This window comes from Manacus vitellinus, unplaced genomic scaffold, assembly GCF_001715985.3.
Source record: "Manacus vitellinus isolate BGI_N305 unplaced genomic scaffold, ASM171598v3 scaffold_4_pilon, whole genome shotgun sequence".
In the NCBI taxonomy this organism is placed as follows: Eukaryota; Metazoa; Chordata; class Aves; order Passeriformes; family Pipridae; genus Manacus; species Manacus vitellinus.
In genome coordinates this window covers 31356748-31381076 of record NW_021940604.1, presented here as the reverse complement: position 1 = coordinate 31381076, position 24329 = coordinate 31356748, and the positions used below count along the sequence as shown (strand labels likewise).

At 40.2% G+C, this 24329-nt stretch overlaps 3 protein-coding genes across 7 annotated transcripts in view; 1 reads left to right on the top strand and 2 right to left on the bottom strand.

Moving 5' to 3' along the window:
- ANKRD6 (ankyrin repeat domain 6) overlaps nucleotides 1-7666 on the top strand; it is a 90831-nt gene extending 83165 nt beyond the window's left edge. For 4 of the 5 annotated variants that reach the window (XM_018078053.2, XM_018078054.2, XM_018078055.2 and 1 more), the window contains 4 exons: nucleotides 1149-1301; nucleotides 1864-1977; nucleotides 3731-4073; nucleotides 5384-7666. In XM_018078053.2, the coding sequence (XP_017933542.2) occupies nucleotides 1149-1301; nucleotides 1864-1977; nucleotides 3731-4073; nucleotides 5384-5958 (1185 nt within the window). In that variant the 3' untranslated portion in view covers nucleotides 5959-7666. The remainder of the gene's footprint in view (nucleotides 1-1148; nucleotides 1302-1863; nucleotides 1978-3730; nucleotides 4074-5383) is intronic. The other variant, XM_018078052.2, reaches the window with a different exon arrangement.
- Nucleotides 7667-9568: 1902 nt separating this feature from the next.
- Nucleotides 9569-11425, bottom strand: LYRM2 (LYR motif containing 2). Its single transcript, XM_018077784.2, has 3 exons — nucleotides 11381-11425; nucleotides 11053-11193; nucleotides 9569-10134 (listed from the first exon to the last, which is right to left on the bottom strand). Exons 1-3 carry the CDS (start codon nucleotides 11423-11425, stop codon nucleotides 10054-10056), a joined length of 267 nt encoding a protein of 88 aa, XP_017933273.2. The 3' UTR covers nucleotides 9569-10053.
- Nucleotides 11426-11586: 161 nt separating this feature from the next.
- MDN1 (midasin AAA ATPase 1) overlaps nucleotides 11587-24329 on the bottom strand; it is a 98060-nt gene continuing 85317 nt past the window's right edge. The window contains exons 91-103 of the mRNA XM_029962825.1: nucleotides 24163-24324; nucleotides 23710-23811; nucleotides 23352-23553; nucleotides 22721-22891; nucleotides 21066-21223; nucleotides 19139-19228; nucleotides 18125-18240; nucleotides 17323-17497; nucleotides 16935-17008; nucleotides 16727-16841; nucleotides 15759-15822; nucleotides 13919-14061; nucleotides 11587-12546 (exon numbers count right to left, since the gene is read on the bottom strand). Of these exons, the coding sequence (XP_029818685.1) occupies nucleotides 12358-12546; nucleotides 13919-14061; nucleotides 15759-15822; nucleotides 16727-16841; nucleotides 16935-17008; nucleotides 17323-17497; nucleotides 18125-18240; nucleotides 19139-19228; nucleotides 21066-21223; nucleotides 22721-22891; nucleotides 23352-23553; nucleotides 23710-23811; nucleotides 24163-24324 (1761 nt within the window). The 3' untranslated portion in view covers nucleotides 11587-12357. The remainder of the gene's footprint in view (nucleotides 12547-13918; nucleotides 14062-15758; nucleotides 15823-16726; nucleotides 16842-16934; nucleotides 17009-17322; nucleotides 17498-18124; nucleotides 18241-19138; nucleotides 19229-21065; nucleotides 21224-22720; nucleotides 22892-23351; nucleotides 23554-23709; nucleotides 23812-24162; nucleotides 24325-24329) is intronic.

Genomic DNA, 24329 nt, shown 5'->3' with positions numbered 1-24329 from the left:
CTGTCCTTTCATTTCCTTAGTTTGTCACATCCATCCACCAGCTCTCTTTGGTCCCTTGCTGTAGCTAAGAAAGTCAGCAGATTCTGAAGATCATTCAAGTCAGGCTACAAAGGTTTTACTTTGGCTGTATTTTCCAATCTCTCTGTGGAATGTTCAAGAAATTTCCAGACAGGGGCACTATTATAGTTTATTATCCTATAGCAGACATCAGGAAGGATGGAGGACCTTTTATATGTTAAAAGCAGTATCTTCCTGCCCCAAGCATCTGATGGTAGGAGGGTAGGCCATTAGGAAGGACTTGGGAAGCAGAAAGAGAGGTGCAGAGAGCAGATAGGATTTCTATACAAATCTCATCTACTCACAAAGATTAGCTTAAAAGAGCTAGACTCCCATATAGTATTTCCTGAAATACATGACACTCCTCTCTTCTTTTTTTTGCTTGTCTGTATTCTTTGATGCCCTCAGGCCCTGAATAGCAAACATAATTTCTTAAGTACGTGTACTTTGAAGCTTTCTTTAGTGCTCAGCAAACCACCCACCTATCCATGCCAAGGGAATAACCCCCAGTTTGTGAAACAGTGCTGCCAAAAGAGAGAGGGAGGCTCCTCTGCAGACAGATTCAGAACAGACATTTTGGACTACTGGCATACCCCTGAAGGAGCCAATTTCTGCCTTTGGGCTGCAGAGGAGGCCAATGAGGATTAGCTGTCATTAGGTTTAAAAACAAATGCACACAATCTACACACGTCCACAAAATCAGATTTTTTTTTACAGCAGGATTACAGAATTCAGAATTACGGCATTGAGACAAGGGTTATAATGATAAGGCCTGTAATATGGTATCCCCTCAGACAGCACTCAGTACCACAGCATACACGATTTGAGCTCAGTGCTCCTTGTAGCCCCAGTGAAATCAACACTGCTTTGTGTTAGGATGTGTCCATATAAATCAGATCAATCTTTTATTCTAGTCTGTGCTTTTTCAACTAATAGCCTGTTTGCTGAGCTACTGTAAGATTTTTTCAGGACAGTGAGATACATTATATGATACAGAAAAGCCCAAGACTGACTCAGGGAGGCTGAGATAATATCCCAAGTGCGCTAAGAGGATGGTGGGATGTAGCAACTAAATGTGTTACTACTTTCAGGCACCGATAAATGGATGTCGTTGTGAGCCCCTGATAAATAAACTGGAGAATCAGCTGGAGGCAACAGTGGAAGAGCTAAAAGCTGAGTTTGGGACAGTACAAGATAAGATGAATATTAAGCTGGGCCAGATGGAAAGCAAAACTCAACATCAAGTAAGAATATGACCCAGAGCTCTGCTTGCCCATATGACTATTAGAAACGTATCCTAAGCTTAATGACTATTTTTATTGTCATGATTCGTTTATTGCTTCTTATGTTGTAAAAAAATACAGTGAAATATAATATTCAAGACCAGAGAATTGTGACATTCCACAGGGATCTAATGTTGCAAACTAGGGTCTTGAGAAAAGACACATTTAATATGTTAAATGGCTTCCAGTGCTTCATTAGACAAGGAATCTTAATGGCTTGAACCACTAAGGGGGAAACAAGGCAGCCCTAGAGCTGGTCAGTTCATAATTGTAAAAGTCTGTCTTGCTGACTTACATATGCACTGAGATTCAAGATCCTTTAAATCATTTTTTATTTAATAGTTATTCAGTTGATAATTTTGTGATTGAACCCCTTTGCAAGCTATATCTAATTGTAGTTGGCAGAGTTCCTAGAAACAAAAACTGAAAGCCAGACTGTACTTTGACTTACAAGGTTCACAGATGGGAGTTTTGTTTGGTTTTGAATGTGATCATCTCAGCTGAATTGTGGTTTTTTCCACAGCTCCGTGTTTTAGACAAGCTTATGGCTGAGCGGCTGTCTGCAGAGAGAACAGAGTGCCTTCACCGCCTGCAGCAGCACACTGAGCTGGAAAAGAATGAGGGGGAGAAGCGGCAGGTAGGGCTCAAAACAGCTACTCCCTGTTAGCTCATTCCCTGCTAGCTCAGCTCAAGAATTTCATTCCAGTAGGCAGAGAGAATATCGGAGATTTATCTCATCTGTTTAAACAGGGAAAAGAGCTTCAAAGACCAAGTTATTCCTATCCACCACCTTAATCTCTAAACCAAATTTATAAAGTTTTTGCATCAGAAATGAGGAATGTGAAATCCAGTCCCACTGTTGTAATTTAACTTGGTGTGCCTCAAGTGTGGGATCCATAACAAAATACTGCTTTTCTAACGTAGTGCTTTACAGAAATTCCTACTGCTAAATTTTTTGCAGTTGTGTTTTTAGCTTTTGTTTTATTAAAGGACATCTGCAGGAACATCTGCAAATGGTAACAAAGGCTAAGATCTATGTCGTTCCTTTTACTTCTCATCCATTTGGTTGTGGGCCCTGGGAATCTCTCCCTTCTCTCTCTGATCTCTTTCCCCCCATGTATTAAAAGGCTGCAGTTCTTCCCTCTGATGTTAGCAACAGGGCACCATCTCCAAACTGTGTATTAGTGCCATTAGGCAAATCCTTTTTGTATGCTTGTTTAACCAGCAGTACAAGAATAACTGCTCCCATAGAGATCCAGCTGATCCAGCTCTTGTCCTTCTAGCCTCTACAAAAACTCACCATTAAAACCTGCTAAGAAATTTGTGTTTCTCTACTCACATGGGTAAATTTAAAATACAGTTCATTTTCTTATTATTAGTATTCTTCCAAGAATTGGGAAATACACTTTATGCTAGTAAAATGTCATGAGTTTTTGTAAGACTGTTCCAAATCTGCTTTAAAAGACTGGCAGCTCTGATAATCCTTGCATAAATTACTGATTAAGATACTTGGGTCTAACATCCACAAAACACTGTTCTCCAAAGAAAACTACTTACCAAACTAAGGCAGCTTTAGTTTTTATTTCATTATAAGAGACATAAGTATTATATCAGCTGCTGAAAGTCTAGGTTTATACTCCATCTCCATGTAATCTCCATTTAAGAAATGAGATGCTGGAGTGATACATCAGGTGCACTGAATTAAGCGATATCAGCTGTTCCTGCTCTGTTGGGTCTCATTGAAACTGCTGGAAAACCAGAAATGGCCTTTACTAAACACATTGACTAAATGTGCCTAGAAAGGCTTGACCTAAATTCATGATGTCATTTGAACAGGGTGAAAGAGCTACTCCTCTTTCAAATTATTTAAATGACTCTGCAGCTGACACTTATTAAGCACCTTTGTAATCTGAAAGCTGTTAGTGATTTATCATTTAGTGTGGGACTCTTCTTAATCACTGAATGAACAGAGAAGCACAGGTTGGTAATGATATAAAGCTGTGTCCCAGAAGTGTCTAATTTAAATTTCACTCTTAAAAAAATGTCAGCTTTGACCACGTGTGATGTTCCTTGCACTTAGAAAGTATCATCGACTGTATGATTAAACAAGTCATCCCTGATCAGAGGACTGAGAGTTGCATTTGAAGTCATATCTAAGAGGAGGTAGCTTGGAGGAAGGAGGGTGCCTTTCATTAGATAATGTGCAGTTTTTCACCTTGTCTGATTTGCAGTCCTTTAAATATCCTCAGTGACAGCATGCACATCTGTACAGGGAGTTGAAGCCCAGATACCCAGCTTGCTTCTCTTTGTCCTTGCCACACATCTTCAGCAGTCCAGGAACCGTGAGATCTCATCATAGGATTGTCTAATTTGCAGTCTCTTTCTCATAGATTTCCTTGGTCGATGAGCTGAAGACTTGGTGCTTGTTGAAGATTCAGAATCTGGAGCTCAAGCTTTCTGGAGATTCGAGGTCATCAAGACCAAAATCAACTTTGTCCACTTGTGAGTCTCTCACCGAGACCCTGGATACTGACAACAACCCCCACAGTGCCAAGGACTGTAAAGCCAACCAGCCTGTGCTGCAGTCAGAGGGCTCCCACCAGCATTCCTATACCACGCTTCCAAATAGCCTCTTGGAAGATGGGGGAAGGAGCAGAGTCCAGATGCCAGAACAGAGCTTTGGGAAACACTTTTGCATTAAACAAGATGGTGCATCAGGTACAACCATGCCAGGTACTTAGATGTCATATTCATTCAAGGGCAAGCTGATTAACTGAGGGATGCTTTAACATCTCATATATTAATTCTAGCTGTGTGCTTTCCCCCATCCATATACCTGATGTTTTGGGATTAGAATATGCTTTCAAGGCAGCCAGTGGGAACATTTTAAGATATGGCTGGGTGGAATTCTACTGACTCTTCCTGATACTTCTGGTGTCTTTGAAGCCAAGTCCTTTGGTGCTCTGAATAACTTTGTTTTTTGAAGTTTCTCCACCTTCTCCAAATATGCTCCCACCCTGTTGTCTGTCAGGAAAGCGGGCTTGTGCAGATCATCCAAAGTCTACTGAAAAAAGTGTATTGTTATTTAGTGCTTTTCAGATGTTTGGAACCTATAAGGGCAGAGATGTGAACCTAAAATACTCATTTCCCATGTTAATATTCAAACTGCAAGTATATAGATAAACCTCTTTTTCCTCTTCTCTTGAACCGAAGTCTGTTTAATTATTAGTTCATTTGGCAAGAATAAAAATAGCTGAGAACCTTGAAGCCCATTCAGGGATCAAGGCCACCTGAAGATATGGTTTAAGCCACCTCTCTGTGCTTGGCTCTGGAAACTTCTGAGAAAAAATGAAGATGCGGGCAGAGTGGCCAGGTCTCCACAGCCAAGTAGAATGCAGAGTGAACAGACATGGACATGGATGCCCCATCAGATTAGAAAGGCACATGGGAGATCTTGTGGTACATGAGTGTGAGCTATTCTGCATTGAACAGTTCAAAAGTATCAAAATGTGAGACCTTTTCATAATTACTGGGGCTTCAAGTTTTATAAAAGCAGAGTGTTCGTAAATATCAGCAGACCTATTTTGGAAATCTAGGCTGACCTTTGTTACACGTCCTTCTGATGAAGTTGTGGAATCACAGAATTTTAAGTCGGAAGGGGCCCTAAAGATCATCTAGTTCCAACCCCCTTGTCATGGGCAGGGACACCTTTCACTATACCACGTTGCTCAGAGCCCCATCCAACCTGGCCTTGCACACTTCCGAGGATGGGGAATCCATAACTTCTTCAGGCAACCTGTTCCAGTGCCTCACCACCCTCACAGTGGTCAGTGTGCAGACCCACAGCCACAGTGCAGCACCTCCCTGCTGGAGCCAGCTTTTCCCTTTACTACATCACCTGACTGTGAAGATGTGTTAAACTAATATAAGCCTGTACAATGTACACAGCATGGTACTGCATCATTCATCAAACGAGGGCTTCTGAATGCTAAAATAAATGCCCAGAGCTTTTCTTAACATATTATCTATATTTTATTCTGTAGGTACAGAGCAACAGTCAATGGCTGGTGGACCGGTTTCTTCTTCTGCCCCTGGTCAAGATGTCAGGCCAAAGGACAAAGCTGTAAGTGCCAGCACGTTCCAAAGGTTCCAGCAGGAGCTGCCCTCCTCTGAGCTTTTGGGCTCCAAATTAAGACATGTTAAGGTTCAAGCTGCTTTGCAGCCATTGACTGAACCTGCAAAGACTGAACCACAAAGTGGATACTTCATTGACAAAGGAACTCAGACAAAAAAGTCCAGCAAAAGTGGGCAGTCAAGGCACAAAGCTCTGCACCACGCCGGGGCACACCAGAGCCAGGAGCAGCAGCCCTGCCCCCTGCCTGCAGGACAGCCACCCGCCCCTCCCCTCAGAGACACCTCCCAGGCCCTGGAGATAACACAGTACTTCTTCGAGGCCGTGTCCACACAGATGGAGAAGTGGTATGAGCGGAAGATAGAAGAAGCCCGGTGCCAAGCAAACCAGAGAGCGCAACAGGACAAAGCTGCACTCAAGGAGCACATTAAATGCTTAGAAGAGGAGCTCAGCAAATTAAGGACTAAGGTGCAGAAAGACAGCTAGCAACTGCCAAGCAGGCAGTCAAGCAACAGGACTCATCTTGGAACCTGCTGTATGGGAATCTGGAATATTGACAGATATTTGTAGTGCCTGTTACATCCAAACAAAACACTCTTTTTCAGGAGTAGAAATAACTCTGGAAGCTCCATAACTGAGGAGAATTCATATGCAGACTACACTGATAACAATGAGATGCTGCAGATTAGATCCTTTCTTTGTTATTTCCAAGAGTCTGTTAATATTGCACTCTCGGTTTTCAGATGCTGCTTGAAAACAAATGCATTAGCAACCAAAACTGCTTTCTGAAAAGGGAATTCCCTTATTTCCACATAGGTCATGTGTGGCTAGAGGGTTCCACTGTATGCTACATGTAAACACGTGGTCATACCATTACTGAAATAAATCCAGGATGTTTGAGAGCTTTTGACAGAATTCCTTAGTGATGAAGGGCTATTGATCCTATTTTAGATACTCCCCAGGGCCTGTCTCTAGTCAATGAAGAAAAGCTACAGAACCCACTCCAATTATAATCAAGCCCAGGTAGGTGACAGATGTAGGCTTCCAGCTGGAAAAGGGCAGGCAACCGTGGATGGAGATGCTAAGGCAACTCATCCCAATAGGGACATAGGCTTTGGCTGCCATTTTGCTTTACTCTTGGTTTTACATTATTAGAATGAATGCTAAATCAGATTTATCGTCTTTTAAATGGTGTCCTGGTTGCAGAGCTCGTTGTGGTTACACAATTGTTGGGGCTGTACTCCTGTAATTTGACAGAGAAGTTTTGTTTAAGGCCTGGATAGCAAATATTTTATTGTAACCATGGTCTACTTGTTAGGTGTAAGTTTTATATAAATCTCTTTTCCTTCAAGCAGCAAATGGCTGAATTCTCAACTGTTGAAGAAGCTTGAAAAAGTCTTTTATTTAAAGAAGTGAAAGCTTGGTTCCCTCTACTCCAATATTTCTTTTTCTGCAGTCAGGATGTTCTCCCAGACACTTTGTCTGGACTGTCTACCTTTGTTCTTGTGAATAACTCCTCTGGTTTTTTCCTTTATCTCTAAAAAGGAGACCAGGCCCTGGTGAGTTTGAAGGTCTTAGGACAAAGTCCCACAAAACAGAACTTAACAGCATTTTCAAGTCTTTATCTATGCCTTTTGTTATACAATCAAAATTACACTGGCCAATGTTGTCCACACTGACAAACTCCAAATGATCTAAAGGCAGTGTAACTCATTGCCTTTAGGGTTTCCTCCTTATACCTCTAAGAAGGCTCCATCAGATTCTGTTAGGAAAGTAAGTTTACTTACCAGATCATGATTGAACTGATTTCTAACACAGTATGGTACTGCCAAGGAGAAAAATAGTTTTGTACTGGGGAGCCCTAAAATCAGTACAAAATACTTTATACAGCATTGAAGACACCACTGACTAATTAGTAATTAAGCTTTTGTCTTCTTAGCAGATGTATAAAGAAAGTTGTATCATATAACAATATTTTTTAAAGTTCCTATTAATGCACTATCAAGACAAATGTATCTGCATCTATGGAAATACTAGTTTTGTTGCTCTGACTTCTGTAGTCTAATATAGACACTTTCTTATGTTTACAGTTTTGTTTAAGCTATGTAGGAATGCAGAAGCATGCTACTGAAGTTTTGTATCATCTGGATAAAGTTAATGTTTTGCCAAGCAATTAAAGTAAGTGTTGCTCAGAGATCTGTGGCGTAACATTTTCTAGCCAGGGAAAACTGATTGGATCCCCTCATTTCACTTGGAAGAGGGAGCAGAAAATTAGACTTCAACTTCTAAGCTTTTGTGGCTATAAACCATGGGAACAGAGCCTACCATCTGTCCCGAGGGAGGCTGCAGGGAGTGAGTGCTGTTTCTTAGCTGGTGCAGGCACCCACCATTTCAGAAGTTACTGGTGCAGGGCTGAGTTGTGCAGCTGATCACACACACTCCTGAGCTTGCCCAAGCACAAGGGAGAGGCCATGGCTTCAGCTCATCTGTTTCACATACAGACCACGCTACTAAGGTCATATGTCCAAGTAATTTAAGTAAATCCAAGTAATTTAAGACAGCAACCTGGCTGCAGGTTACTGACATTAGAGGTTCTCTGAAGCTCATGAGCGTATGGTAAAAGAAACGGAGGCATTTTATCCTAATTCCTTGGACTTTACAAATACCTCTGTCTTCCTCTGCAGGACATACTTGGTAAATTTACTTACTCTCACAGACTATGTTGGACTCCTAAAGACTTCTGGCAGGCAGCTTTACCTCAACAAGCCCACAGAGCAGTGGAGATGACAGGCAGCAGCACTTCCAGGTATTCTCTGTTGGAAGGGACCCACAAGGATCATTGAGTCCAGCCCTTAAGCGAGTGGCCCACACAGGGATCAAACCCGCAGCCTTGGTGTTATTGGCACCATGCTCTAAGCAACCAAGGCAGTCTCAGGGTCACTCATGAGGTCAGCAGCTGTCCAGGCACTGCCTGTCAATTCTAGTCCTGGATTAGGTGCCCACAACCTAGAAACATAAAAACTGGGAGTCACAGGAGTAATGCAGGTGCAGGGCTCCAAAACGAGGCAGCAGCATAAAGCCTCCTAATTAAGGAGCAGAAATCCAAGCACTGGCTGAAGGGAAAGGGAAGGTTACCTGTGGTAACAGCCAAAATTGGCTACAGTTTGTTTAATCAAAATTCCTTTTTAAGCAGCAGTGTCCACTAACATGTAAAATCAATCCCCAACACCCTAATACTGCCAGTGTATCCTACCAGAAAATGTTAGCAGAATGTAAATGTTTAACAAAATGTTTTTACATACATATATTTCACTGACTGACTGATGCTCAGAAGCTTCTGTCTATACAAACCCATATCTGTGAGCAGCCTTAGTGGTTGCTTGAGGCACATTCTTTACTGCAAAGCTAAATAAACATCATAGGAAAGGATTCTACACTGACTTTCAGAAAAATAATCAGAAAAAAAAAAAAGGCATTCCTCCTTGTTAAGCAGCAGCTTTTTGCGAAGCAACTTTGAAGAGGCTTTGTTTGGCTCCAGCAAGCAGCATACTTCCTGCTCTCATCTAGGGCCTGTCATCCCTCCTGTAGCCTGGAGTAGCATCCTGTCCCTTCTCTTGTGCCAGTGATGGCACTTACTGGATTTGCTGTCCAGCTCACCAACCCAGCAGAAAGCCACCTTGGCATGGGGGGGTGGCTCCCTAAGGGAACTGCAACAGCAAAGTGCGAGAGGAAGGAGTTCTGCAAGTCTTAGAACCACAACCTAAATTGCACACAGTACTGGATAGTCAGGTATCTCTCTGCTGCTGTCCATCCAGTTATGTGATATATGTGATATAAAAGATATACTGCAGCTCAAAGAAAGTCAGAACAGTTGCAAGCTAACAAAACTGCAGTATCGTAATATTTGGAAAACCAAACCACAATATTTGCAGTTAGTACTTTCTAGCTGTAATTCTGCTTTATATTGGCTTTTAAATACTAGCTTGAAGGTAATTCCTGTTGACTTGGTAATAACCGTCTCTGGGGCTAAAATCTCTCATATTCATACATAAGTTTTATTCAGCTACTACTGAAAAATTAGTATCTACATACAAAACACTTTCTTCAGAGTTTTGTCACATTTATTTGTTCTGGGCCCATTTATTTATCCCAAATGCTTTTTTAATCATAAATTTTGGTAAAAATCCTTGGCACAGTACATGGAGAGCTGTTAGCACTGTCAATGTTACCACCTACACTTGCCACAGTAAAAAATAAGACAAAAAAATCTGGTTCATATTTATTTTCTATTTCACAGGTGTAACACTGCTGTTGTAATTTTTGGTGCTTTCTGCTTTTCCCACAGCTCATGCTACATCATCCATTCGGTTCCTTATGTCTGAGTGATTTCCACACAGGAAGGTAACCAAACCAAGAAGTGAAAGGGGAAGGGGAAAAACCAAACAACATCCCCACTGTGGTAGATTCCCCCTTCAAACTTTACCAGGTTGCCAGCAAAAGCTGCCATTATAACCACATTCTGAAAAAAACCACTATTCTTGTTTGCAGCAGATGAAAGTCCAACTGTCAACAAAATCAGTATCAGGATTTTGCCAACTTAAGTGTTCTCTGAAGTTCCTGCAGTTGCATGTTGCCTTGAGTAATCATCATCCTGATTGCATCCTGTAAAACCAAATAGAGTCTACTGAACTGAACACAGTGTACACAGGTTTTACACAACCATGCAGATTTCTAAGGCATTAAAATACATAAAATTCTTACCGGCACTGCTGTCATCTATTTCTATGTGTGAAGTAACACTGTAGTCACTGAGGTGGTTAAGAAACAGGTGCCTAAATGAATTAATTTTTCCCAGTTCCTTAATGATGTGCTTGGTTGTGGTTTTGTTTAATAATTCAGTTTTTAACTGGATTCAAACTCCTAACAATGTTTTCTTTATGCTTCTGTGTCTACCACCTCTGCACGTCAGTAGTGACAGGCGCTTGTGGGGCATTATGGAGACAGGGCTTTTACAGAGCAGGTGGCTGTTCCTCCCAACATTATATATGTTCTCTAAGGCTTTGTCGGCATAGTTCAGCCACAAATTCCTTGGGCTCTGGCTACAAAAAGGAACAAACAAGAAAGGAGGACTGGAGACATACAAGAAATGCGGAGGTTTCTGCATTTCATACTTGTGTCATATCCCAAACCATCTGATTTCATTGTATTCTGCTTGAATGTAGTTGAAAGATTTTTTTTTTTAAAAAAAAGCTTAACCATTAATAAGTTTATGTTAGTTACCGTATTACTCAGTACAATTTGCCTGATCTGTGGTTTGAGTAAGCAGAATATTTGTTTTTTAGCTTTTTAATTCCAGATTATTATCTGGAAATTAAGAGAAACATTACTACCACCAACATGGGGGATAATATTTATAGATATGATGGATTATTTCTTCTACAAATGAGAAAATAGTAACAGGAGACTTCTCACCAGTCTGGAAGTGACACCTACAAAACAACCCCCCCCAAGACACAGGACAGGATAGCAGTGACCATTCTCGAGGGCAGGCGGTCAGGGCTGCGGGTTCCCGATCCTCACCTCTTCTGTAGCATCCTTATTTCTCTTGAATTCCTCCCTGGCCCAGTCCTTTAAGTAGCGGCGATCCTGTTCAGCAGGGACCTCCCGGATCGCCCGCAGGATCTTGCGGTATAACTGAAGGACCTGCTGCCGCCTCAGGAACTGGGAAGAAGAGAGGAAGTCTGCCCGCTGCCCCAGGACACTGCTGCCAGCCGCACCCTCGGCGGCTTTGCTTCGAGGGACATTTAACCAAACACAGAGGGCCCCGTCGCCTTTTCTAAAAGGCGCAGCTTGCCCGCGTCCCGCCGCGGGACAAGGCCCCGCCGCCCCCGGCCCAAGGCCCGCCGTCCTGCTTCAAGTTTAGGGCGCGCCGGCGGGACGCGCCGGCCGCCATGACGCGGCTCGCCCTCTGCCCCGCACGGGCCGCCGGGCCGCCCCGGCGGGCGGGGCCACCGCCGCCATTTGCTGGGGTTTCACCGCCGCGCACAGGGAGGGAGCGCGCGGTGCTCCTTCCCTGTGGGAAGTTCGGCTTATTCATTCCAGCTTTGATCAATTCAAAGAACAGACATAATAATTAAAAAGAGTGGTACCTCTTTTAATTAGTACAGACGATACAAGATGCATAGCCTTTGCAATGAAAAATCACGTCCGTGCTCCTAAGACATTGGATTTATGAAACATCCTCAATGTCTGCCTCGGACAGAGGGGCAAATTCACAGTGTAAACTGATAGTACGGAGATCAGCATATGGCATTATTCAGAAAACTCCCTGTTGATATCATCAGACAAAAATCCGCCATAATTAAATAGGATGTGTTAAACCGCAGAGTACTTCCAAGTATTCAAGTACTCATTTTTTTGGTTGTTTAAAACCACCTGCTTCCATGCTCCTCTACGCCTTCCCAGAGGCAACAGCCACATGGGTGAAGCTAAAGAATGCTTTTTTGCCAGACACCTCAAGTTCTAACACAGAAATGCCTTCCCAGAAGCATTTTTCCTACGGCAGCAGAGTGGCAGGAATAATTGTACCTCTGTGAATATTACAAATACTTTTTTTTTAAGGTAATAAGTTATTACAAGAGAAGTTGAAAGTTTTACATTATTTGTAGGAATAGCAGGAGACAGTCTTGCCATTGCATAATTGTCCTCTGACAAACATGGAAGAATGCACCTAAATCACTTAGTTCTGTGCAGTCTGACTGCCCAAGGGCAGCTCCTGCAGGTTAATCCTACTTAGGAAGGGACTTTATGATCCCTCCAGTGAAATACCGTTTCATGTATTTCAGCAGTTTAGCAGCAATCGGGTCCTGACTTTGTCTACAAAGTCTACAAAGAGTCTGAGGCAGTCACCAGTTCAAACCACTGTCTGAGCGCATCACTCAAAGTTTCTGGAAGTGCATTCACGTCTCTGAGGATCATGTAGAATGGGAATGGGAATTCTTCCATGTAAGATCTGATTTCAGGCAATTCTCCAGGTCCTTTGAATATAGGTACTTTAATGTCCAAAATGGAATCCTGTAAAAAAGTATTTATGTTACTGCTAAATGACATGCATCTTTTATGACCACTGATATAATTTATCCTATTTTTCAAATACTTATAATTTCTCCCATTAGATTAAAAGTTAATAAAATACTTCTAAGATTAAAAGCTGTAAGCATTCAATGGTAAATCAGATCAAATCTGAACACAAAGCAGTTAAATACTTTTGCCCTTTTAGATAAAAGTGCCCTAATCCATGAATTACAGGCTAGAAGAGACTAAGCTTAAGTTTCTGCAATACCAAGTTCCGTAAATATTGCCTTTCCCTAGCATTTTATAAGTCGAGTTTACTGTTACCACTTTAGTTTTATATATTTGGTGCCTTTCCGACACTCGTGTCTTTAAGCTCTTTAGGGCTGAGTTCAACTTGTATTTGTGCAGTGCTCTAATACAAGATTCTTTAGCAACTTACTTCAAAATATTTCAACAAATACTACAAAGACAAAAATCAGATTAAAGTCCACCTGTGCTTCTTGTAAAGTAACTTCTTAGTTGCTCAGTGTAGCAGCTCAGAAAATTAATGAAGCTTATGAAAAAACACCTTTTTTCTCCCTAGGAAAAACGCTTACGAAAAACACCCATAATTTTTGCTTGATATTGGGCAACAGTGTCTGAACAGCCAGGCTTCATCAGAACAGTTTGTCAGCAAGGGATCTGTTAGTTTTTCAACAATAAATATAGCAGATGAGTTTTGTATGAAAAAATAGAGGAAGAAAATGTGAACTACAAAATCAGTCTTCACCACATAATTCAAAATAAAGCTTAAGTTTCCTCACTTATTGCACTCAGAGTCTTCCTGAAAAGCTCCCACGTATTTCAGCTTCCCAGCCAAGGATATCTAACAGTTTTTTTTCCCCCAACTACCAGATACAGAACTCAACTTTTCCAATTCAGGCACTAAATAACTCTCACATACTCCTTTCTGTCTATGTTTAATCTCATATTGGCTCCAGCTGTCATGTCAAATGGAGACTGCTGTCAGAAATTATCAAGTTGAATCAGAACTGTGATGGAACAAAGCATCTCTCAGACTCCAAATCTATCAACCTGCCAGCTACTTCCCTGGTGGCCAAGATCTACAACCATTACATTTGAAGATGGGAGCTCTTACTTAGCCTTTCTGTGGCTAGGAAGCTGAGGGTTTTTTTAAGTACAAAAGAGGATATAAGAAGCACAGTAGGAAGAAATCATAGATCTGACAGATGTGAAAAACTGAAATTGGGCTTAAATATCTTTAACCTACACAAAAGATAAGGTAGCTGTATGGCACTACAAAAGACAGGAAGATTTGTATCGGATTCTCATTCACTGCAGTTGAATACTTTTCCCTTGCTCCCTTACTTACCCTGGAATTAGGATTGTCCAACACTACGAAAATAACAAAGATATTGGCATTCCGAGCTGCTTGAACTGCTGCTGTCACTCGTTCCTTGCCTTCCAAGAAAAGGCCTCTTCCATCAGATACGATCAAAAGCAGCTGCGCTGTTTCTGAGCACAAAGGACATTTCAAATTTAACTAAGTTAGTTTAACTTGTTCAAAAGGCAAAAAACCCCCTATTCTTTTGTTTGCCCTATGGGTATAATTGAAAAAGGAGCATTCCTAAGGAAATTAAGTCTTTATCAAATAGAATTTGGTGACTTAAACAACTGCTTAGCTGCAGTTAACAGTGGATCAAGAAAGAACATACTGGGTGACACCATTGAGAATACTGGAGGGAGGGGAACCCACCATCCATCAGTAATATAATCAAGGATGAGATGCATGGAAAATGCAGTCATGGTCTTGTCTTTCATGCCTGGTAAGTGTCCAGGGGTTGAATACTGGCTGTACCATAAGAGTCCAGCCACTAGGCTCAGTAGAGCACCTGCTGCTGCTGCTATGAAATAGAGCCCAAACCTATTCCTCCCAAAGCAGGTACCTATGGGTTCATCTGTATTAGCATTTCACCCTGGACTAAGACAGGGCTTTTGAAACCTTGTCCTGTTGTCCCTGTTTTAACAGGTGTGGCTTCCATCAGAGAACAATCTTGGACTGCCCAAAATGGGTGATTTTTGGATGAAAGTAAATAAGAAGATTAGCCTCAAAGGCACAGTCAAGGCAGTCAACCACTGCAGAGCATTGAGTCCCTGGGACCAAAGGAGACAGTCTGAAGTAAACCTCCTGAAACATACACAGCACTGATGCTGGGTTCCTCAGCACCAGCAATCTTCTGGAGACACTTTATTTAACCCAAGTTGCCCCCCAAGTCAGAGATATATCCCTGTAAAGGAACATTCTAACTTATGTATCTTTCATCTTTTAATTATGTGGGAAATCACAGTAATTACAGTCCAGAATGCAAGCCCCAAGGGTTATGGAAGGATGCAGAGCACACTTCTGCAGACAGGCCCCAAATGTGACAAGGCTTTGTCTTTTTACAAAAAGGAGTAATGGATCCTTCTGCCTTTTCTCTTGCCAGCTCCCCAATTCTAGCAAGCTGATTGCTGCTGCATCCCAGCCTAAGTCAAAAGGACTGGATGCTGCTCCCTCTCTGAATATTCGTACAGCCTGGCCACCCTGTGGCAAACGAGTGGATTTTAAATCCCTGACTGTCCATTTCTTGTATTATTTTAACAAGAACTTATAAAAAATACAGGTGCTTCTGTGACGAGCTTTTAACTATCACAAAGCAGTTCCTTCGAGTAACTGTGAGTCAGATGTGAGACAAGCAGTCTTCCAGCTTTTCTAGGAAATTCAAGCAGCTCATGACCTAGACTTGCAGCAGGTAGGAGGCAAACGCCCTCCTCAGAACACTGTGCTTCTGGGTACTTAGAGAACTCAAGCTCTCAAGCAAGAGCAGAAGTGTTTGGAGAGTCAAGGTCACTGGGAAGCTGGACAGTGCTCTAAGCTGGGAGTGTCTAAGACTTAAATACAGTCTGGAGACATAAGGTAACGGGAGACATGTAATGTGTGCCTTTTTAAAAAGTCTTAAAATTTTAGTGAATTATTGACAAATATGAAGTAGGTGTCTCTTGGGTTTTGAGCTACATTTCAACCAAACATTCCTTTTGACAAAGCAAAACCCAAAGCCCTAATGCAAGTCATGTTTCAGTGCTAGGAGCCTTCCTGGCAGGATCCTACTTTGGGACTGTAGTGAGCATTCTGCTGCCACAGCAACAAGCACAGTAACAAAAAAAAAGCTCACCCGGATTAGTATTTTGAGACAACTGCTGTGCTGCAGCAAACATATTTGCTGATGATTCAAGAAACTGCAGAGGAAACAAATAAGAAGATTAAGTTATCTCATAATAAAAATAATAAACTTAATAATGAAAAAATTTTAAAGAACATATTTATTTTAAATGCCATGATAGTCTGACCATCCAACACAGACACAGTCCTTGGCATTTTCCTATATTAACTCCTGCTTCAAATTTAATAAGTATTTTTGAACTAAAGAATCTTCCAAGAAGCCTTGGAACTGGATTTTAATTTTTTCCAGTGCTAGCAAAGCCATTGAAACAGTACATTGCTGAAGTGATTAATGGAATAATTAAAAATATATATCCTATTTCTAGCTTGAACTTCTTTGGTTTCAACTTGAAATAGAAGTATCTAGTTTCATAATCCCCATTAAAATTAAGAAAATCAACAGTCAAGCTCTCCCAATTTTGGTTTATAAGACTGCCATTGAGCTATTTGGGTCTTATCTGTTTCCATTTAATATTAACAGAAGATCTTATTTGAGTTTGGAAAGGTAAGAATGCTAAAACCTTCCTAAAAGAAGACAACTTAGCAGCTCTCTGGAAAGTACTAGTATAGAAAGTTATTTTCTTCATGAATCAGTCAAGTCTGACAAACTTCCTCCTCCTACTACTGTGGAATCCATGGCATGAAAACTTTCTAAAGTCCCACAAACTTTGATGGTATTTGGCGCTGGGGTACTCAATAGCTTGTACCCAAAATACTGTTTAAGACCCAATACAGAGAAAGATGAATGCTTAAAAGAGAAAACACTCCTCCCGTTACAAAATTATGACCACTGGATCTCTTTGTTATCTCAAATATAAATAACTGGTCAACATTACAGTGTGATCATGAAACCATGAAGCTGCCGATACCTTGTCGGGAAAAGATTGGCAAACCTGTTGCCCTAGAGGCATTCTTGTGTACCTGGGCTATTTTTGTTTTCTTCTGCTGAAACTTGCAAAGACGCAATATCCGTGTCCCTGACCGGTCACTGAACTGCTCATGGAATGGGTGCAGCAGCTGAACGCTCTCTCCAAAGCTTTAGAAAAGAAGAAAAAATTACAGCACAAAACTGGTATTTACATTCTGCTCTGAAGTCTTGAAGAAAACCCAGTATTTCAAATAAACTCACCTACACACAGCAATTTGTCCCACTTCTAGAAGAGTCAGTGCATTTCCAATAACTGCCAAGGATTCATATGCAAGCTGTTAAAAAAGTTACATCAAAAATAGGATATTCAAAGTTTTACTCAAAGCTCAGTATTAAATATGAAGAATGTTACTGAAATTAGTTTTCCATCATCTAGAAAAATAAATTAAGGGACTGCCTATCTTTTTACCTGTTACAGTTATGTGAGACAGTCACTGCACTAGTTCTGCATGAGGGCATCAGCTGATTGCTCTGGAATTACCAGTCGGACTTTTCAGCAACCACCAGCCCAGTATGAAATAGGTCAGCAGCTGACATACTCATCAACAAAAGGCAGTTTCTTCATACTTCTTCTGGGGTTTCATTTTACCTGTTTAGAGTGGTTGTCGATCATACTAGAGGAATCATCAATAGCCAAGCAAATCTGGTACTGTCGTTTACTGGGCTTGGTCCTTCGCAGCCAGATCTTATCTTTTCGGAACTGACTGGCGATATACGGGATCACTTTGCGCATGTTCAGTCTCTTCCCAGTTCTGTAGTCTCCTCTGGAAGTTAAGAAAAAAAAGACACGGGGACAGGGATTATCAGTAAATATCTCATTCTGGAAATCCCTGGCCTATGCACCATATACACCAAAGTAACACTTTCTTTGTAAAATACAACAAACCCAAAATTAATAGTTTAATATTCATATCTAGTTATAGACAAAAATATATCACATTTTCAATGTAAGATGGATATTCAGTGTTTTTAAAAGAAATTTATATCTATGTGCCTAAAATGGAAGGCAGGCTTTGAATTTAGATTCTTCCAGTTTGAAACAAGTCTAGATCTCTTAAAAAAGATTACTTAATGTTAACAACAACATAAAATGTTTTGACATTTAACACAATCTTTGACTTATCTTTAAATGGTTAAGTTGATTTGATCACCTGTTGCACAGGAGAAAAAAAAGTAGGAGGCAGTACCCTCAGGATAGGTGCCTACTACTATATCATATTTGCTTTTCAGAAAATAACCTAGTGTTCCCTTACAAAAGGAAATTAAATGCAGTTGCAAACAGGAATAATTACTATAAAGCAAGAATAACAAAGCCGCAGTCTTACAGAAGTTAAAGCTGCCAAAAACCAGGAGTTTAAAGAAACTGGAAGCCTCAGAAAGATCCAACTTACTTCAACTTGGCTGCCTGAGTGGGTTCCAGTATGAGTCGCAGCTGTTCACAAAGCTGCTGTGATAGAGGAGCTGTCAGTACTAAATACCTCTGCCACAACTGTGCTGCTTCCTTCTCCTAAAACATTACACAAAGAAATAAAAGTGAATTATGAAAAAACCAAAAAAGTTGGAAAGTACTGTCTGAAAAAAGAAAACAAGCCTCAGTGTAGGAGGGGAAGGCAGTAAGCAGGGAGCTACCAGCTAAAACTGTCAGGGTGTCTCCTATGACAATTTGCATTCAACTTAGGATGCTCCTGGCTGCTACAAAGCTGCAACATGCAATGATCTTTTCTCTAGGGGTACCCAAAGCAACTCTGGCATTGTTGTTGATACAAGATGATCTTGGAACAGCCAGGTGCTGATAGCTGGTATTACAGAAAGGCAAACTGTGAAGTCCTCTAGGTTCTTCACTGACCATCAAAAATTAAAATTAATTAAAATTCAGCACAATTCTTGAGGCTCTACACTGGCAATTATATTCAAGAAGTAATTCCAAATATGGTTCACAATTCATGTAAACTAGGACTAGTCAGAGCAAGTACAATATTCTGGTTTTGCTGTTGGGTCAAACTCCACCACTGCAACTGAAGGAGATGGCTTCTCTTTATCATCATTTTGTGGAAGTGGTGTGTCCAGCATTTAACTGAAGGTAACAACTCAAAATGGAAGGAACTTGACAGGACTAAGAAAAATGTTTTTAACTATGCAAGTTTTAGAAGTCATTATCAACAGAGTAACTTCCTGCACATAGCACATTCAAAACAAGATCTGAAACATCATCCTGCTTTAAGAATTATGTAATTTTTTTTCAGAAGTAGTTAAACATAATAACAAAAATAGCATCTAAATCATGTGATTTTGAGTATTTAGATTGCAGCCTGCTTGGCTTCCTCAATGTTTTAGCAGTAAAACAAGATGAAATAATGCAACAAAGGATTCTTATAACAGGTTTATATTAAAATGAGGTCACAAACCTCCTCTGGAGTTCCAGGCTGCTGTGTCTGCCAAGCTTCCAATTGTCTTTCAAGTTCCTTTCTTAGCTCTTCAGGATCTCTAACAATGTGCTAGAAGTGTAGTTATGCAATTTATGAGACAGAAAAAAAAGTTTACACATCTGGTGACCCCCAAAATATAGCAAACCATAAAAAAAAGTATAAATGCATTGTTCTTATTCTTTTAGACACAAAAAGACCTGAAAAAACCCACTTGAATGAAGATTCTAAATCTTTTCCCCCTTTAATAGTTTCCATGTACAGGAAGGATAAGTATCTCCCCAGAAATACCTTCATATGTGACATAATCAACATAGAAAGAAAGCTAGGACATGTATGATACCAACACTGAACATAATAAAATACAGAACTTCAAGATAAATCAGTGAAATTATCTTGACAAATTCCAGATTTAATGACAACATAATGGAGACCAAACTATTGAATGCTACCTGTCTAGTATGTTCCAAAATATAGTATACTTCACTTAATTATGTTTTTTTAAAAGTTTCATTCAAACCACTCGAAGAATTGCATGACATCTTCCTCTTCACCTCCCAGCAAATACTCTTCGATAAGCCCTTCTGTTAAAGGACACTCAAGCTTTATGATACTTCTTTTACTTTCACTGTGCTTTCAGTGACAAGCTCTGCTCCTGACTTACAAAACCACAGTTTAGCCAAACAACACTATATAGTCTGCATAACTTGCAGACTTATGGATTAAGGAAAATAAGCCCATGATTGCAAACTCAGTAGTCCCAATAACTTCTCATTCCTCAAGAAGCAGCAGCTGTCCCTTCGGTCACCGACTGCAGGTTTAAGGAAGGGAGGAAGAATACACGTGGAGGGGACTTCTTTCCTCTCCCTTTTGCTGAAAGGTGATGACCTGCACTTTTCCCCCAGCAGCGTCTCTCCCCTCCCCTTGAACTGGTGCTGCAAGAGCTCCCCCTCCTGTTCCACGTTTTGCATGTCAACTGGAAAATCCCCAAGACCGAAAACAGCAGGGACCTAACTATTCTGACAACAGGAGAACACTCTTGCATTCAGCAGCCTTTTTCCAAACAGCTGCAACATTTGGCATTAAGACGGAAGCACTTGGTGTAGTTGGCACACAATCCTTTATGTGGTATACGTAGAAACAGTAAAATACTGCCTTCCAAGTATGTACTTGGGACACAAAACTATTAGAATGAAAGGTCAATACTTCTAAAAAAACAGAGACTGAAAATATTTTTACTTTATCAACTGGTTATCCACCACCATGTGCTTCTACACCTTAGTCTTTATGATAAAATGTGCTTTTTCACAGCCAACAGTTTGCACTGGGAAACTATGAGTGTCACATGAAGCTCTAGGATTTTCTAGGTTATGATAACATTTTCTGAATTGAGACATTCATAAAAAGCTCAAAAGGTTCTAAAATACTTGCAATCAGCTTTTATGAAGAAGTAGTATACTGTGATCAATTAACTGAGGTGAATTCTTTGTCCACAACAATGTTTTAAAGTCACTGATGCCTAGTTCCCTCATCACTCTGAACCCTTCTGTTATCTTCAGGCTACACATTTGCCTATTGCTTTCCAATCTACCCAAGCCTTTCCTCTGCAGATTCATCTGTGCAAAGCAGTTCTTTACAGTTAGAAAAAAAGAAGTTTTTTTAAAAAGTGACATGGGAAGGTTCCACCCTAAGGATGGGGAGGACTTTTCATTTTAAAGGCATCTTTCAGCTGCATATACAGCAGTTAGTTGTTACTTTTCATTCTGCTATTAAATAATAGCAAGCTACTCAGTTGTCTGAACACAAGTAATTCTGAACTTTTGCATTCATAGAACTCCATTAACGCAGGTCAAGTAAAAGAGTCTATTTCTGCTACTGTATCTGTAAGAAGGCAAACTGGGTATCATACCTGGGTAGTGTCCATCAAAAACTGATGGGCTGTATGTATAGTCGAGTCCTTGCTTCTCTCTGGCTTCTCTTCAGTCACCTTTGGCACCTTTTCTGTTGCAGAGTCATTGACATCCTCTGAGTCAAAAGTCTGGATCTCTGGCTCCACATCACCTGGTCCTACAACCACAAAACTAATTACTAACTTTGTGGATCACACATCATACAAGAAGCAATATTGTATCCTGACTCTTTTATGAAGCATCTCACATGCTTTGTAGTGCAGTCCAGACGTAACTTTGCTTAAGAGAAGTGCCCAAATTTTAAGACATTTAATTCTAGGAATAGGATGAATACATCTTGCAACTCACTGGAACAGATGAATATGCATTTCCTAAAGGAAATTGTTTTTCTCTGTTATAACCTGCTTGCCAAATGAGTGAACAGATCTTTATAACCTGAAAATTACATTAGTGAAGTATGTTTTTTTGATCTTCATAGCCTCTCTGACAGGATGACAGGAAGTATAAGGTAACTAGAAAACATTCAGAAAATTATCATTAAAAAATGGCAATTTTTTCTTAGCTTTTACACTCTTGATCTTAACAGAACAGTTTTCTATAAATCAAAAATCAATTTACAAATAAAGGAATGGATTAAAGATTTTCTTTTATAATTGTTTCTACTATACTACACTGTTTAACAACTAATTTTTACATAATTATTTTAAAGGAAAAAATATGACACTGTAGGAGATGTTTCAGAGATTCTAGTTTTTCAGAACAGCCTGTTAGAGAATCATGTGGAAAAACAAATAGGCTGATTCCATGCACACCTGTACCATAATGCAAATGAGTCTAGCAAGATATTTAAGTGATTAAACCTGAAAGGAGTGGAAAGCAAGAATATAGGTTTGTAAGAGTTGTCTCCCCTCTCTAGCCAGCCTGTGTGTTGTTTGAGAAGAAAACTATAAAATTCCAAACTATGCTGCATTTACTTAGATTCATCAAAATTAAATTATTCTGATGCAATTGGCAAGAGATGCTTTTATCTTGCTTATTTTGGGGGAAGGAGGGGGGGGGCTGGGTGGCTGACAAGTCAGACCTGTCTTCTCATCTACCAACCATTTGCATCCAATAGCCATTTTCTGTTAGCAGCTTGGGTTTGTTTTGTTTCATTCCCACTTAAGGAAGAAACCAGTGAGATAGTGACAGTCTGGTGCTTCCTCACCGGATGTTGTTCAGACCAGCTCCTCAAATTCTTGCTAGGCTTTTTTTTCAGAAGTTATAATTAAAAAGTTGAGTTATGTGGTGCTGATGGTGGTGACACTGGAATGCATTGTTATATGCCAATTAATTAACTGAATTGGCATTGTGTTGAACAGCGGGGAAGTGTTTGCTTTTTATTTCTTCAAAGTAGTGGATAAAGATTAGAGACCATTAACTTGAAAGAAAGCAGCAAACCCCTCTGTCACTCAACCAATTTAGCAAGGCTAATGCTGAGTAAGAATACTTCTGCAGAAAAATCAAGTAAGAGCAGACATTTTAGTCTTATGAAACATCTTATGACAGATGAGTCGTATGATATTCATCCATTACATGCAAATGTAAATACCTACATATACATTTAAAGATCCACATCAGTGTATATTTAAAATGGTTTTTTAGGTTAATGTACCAGAAGGTTTAGTGGCAGTAGACTTCTTTTTTTCTGGCTTCAGCTCTTCTGCATCTACTGTTGTGAGATCCTCATTCTGCATTTCTGTTTCCATAGCTGCATCTTCAGAATCTCCCTCTTCCTTTTCTTCAAGAGGCATGATAGATTTCTCTTGCTCCTTGCTAGCTACATCTGTACAAAGACAACAATACTTATTAAGGGGCAAGTGGAAGGAGAAGTAGTCAAGTTGCAAAATAAATGTTGCATTCTGAGGCCACTGTGAATCAGTTTTAGTGAACTTCAGAAGAAATATGAACTATTGTCTCAGACCTCAGTTTTATCTTTCACTGTGTTGTGTTGTCAGTGAGCTCTTGCCCTGGAAACCTGATATACTGAAGTAAGATTTGGTGAGAACAGATTTTAAATATGTTTATTAAGCTAAAATCCATTTCATGAGTCAATTCAGTATTTTCAAAAATGTTATTGTTAGTTTGAATCTGACTGCGAAAGAGTAGCATTTATCATAGCAAAATGGTGTTGCAAGGATTGTTAAACATAACTTTAAAAAGCAAACAGAGAAAATTACAGCAAATGGGACTGTTTCAGGATTTGATTCTGCAATAACTCTTTACACCCAGAAATGCCACCATACCATATGTCTGTGCATCATAGCATTCAGAGCTTTGTTTAATATGTTCAAATGCATCAGCCTCCTCCACGTTTTGTTTAGGCTGAGTTGTATCCTGCTTTGCTTCACTGCTGGATTCTATGGTTCTCAGTCGCTTGTGGATATGTTCGTTGTGATCTCCCATTGAGCGTTCATTGTCTGCCCGGCCAGGCTTCCTCTTGAAACTCTGAAAAAGAATAAATTAACACCATGAACTTCAAGTGGGGTGTAACCCAACACTAATGAGAGCAGTGTTCTAACAAGGAGAAACTGAGTCCTGCCTATTTGTTAATATTCAGACTTTTAAATAAAAATTTTAAAAAATTAAAATGGAGAGATGAACCTGTGTATTTTTCCTGCTTTGCTTCTGAGAAGCCATCCGGGCCATGCGTGTGGATTCATGGCCTTCTGATTGATTTGCACTTGCAGCTCCAGTTCCACTTTCCTGAAAGAAAAAAAAATTCAACTGTAACTGTAGCAACTACTGTAAACAAATTTCAGAAGGAAGCTCTGCTACCTTCTGTTGTGAATGACAAATGGCTCATATAAGTATTATTCTTATGGAGAGCAGACAAGCCAGTTCTGCAGCTCAACAATTACCCTAAACTTACCTTTACAGGAGTGAAAACTGCAGGGTATCTACATGGTCTTCAATTTTTTTCAATGAATTTATAACTGGTGTAAACTGAATCTTATACACAGTTCTTAAAATTTATGGCAGCAATTCCTTGACTGTAACTCAAAAATGTATTCACAAATTTAGCATTTTTAACTCAGACACTTCCATGTAGTTTACCTCTTTAGACTGGTCTCTTTCTGAAGCCTCTCCAGCCAGCTCAACAGCACTGTCACTCTGCAGGTTTTCTTGCCCGGTCTGCCCTTGTGTTTCATGTTCCATTCTTTCCTCAGCCTCAGGAATCTGTTCATCCATCTCTGTATTATCTTTACCATCTTCTTCCTGAA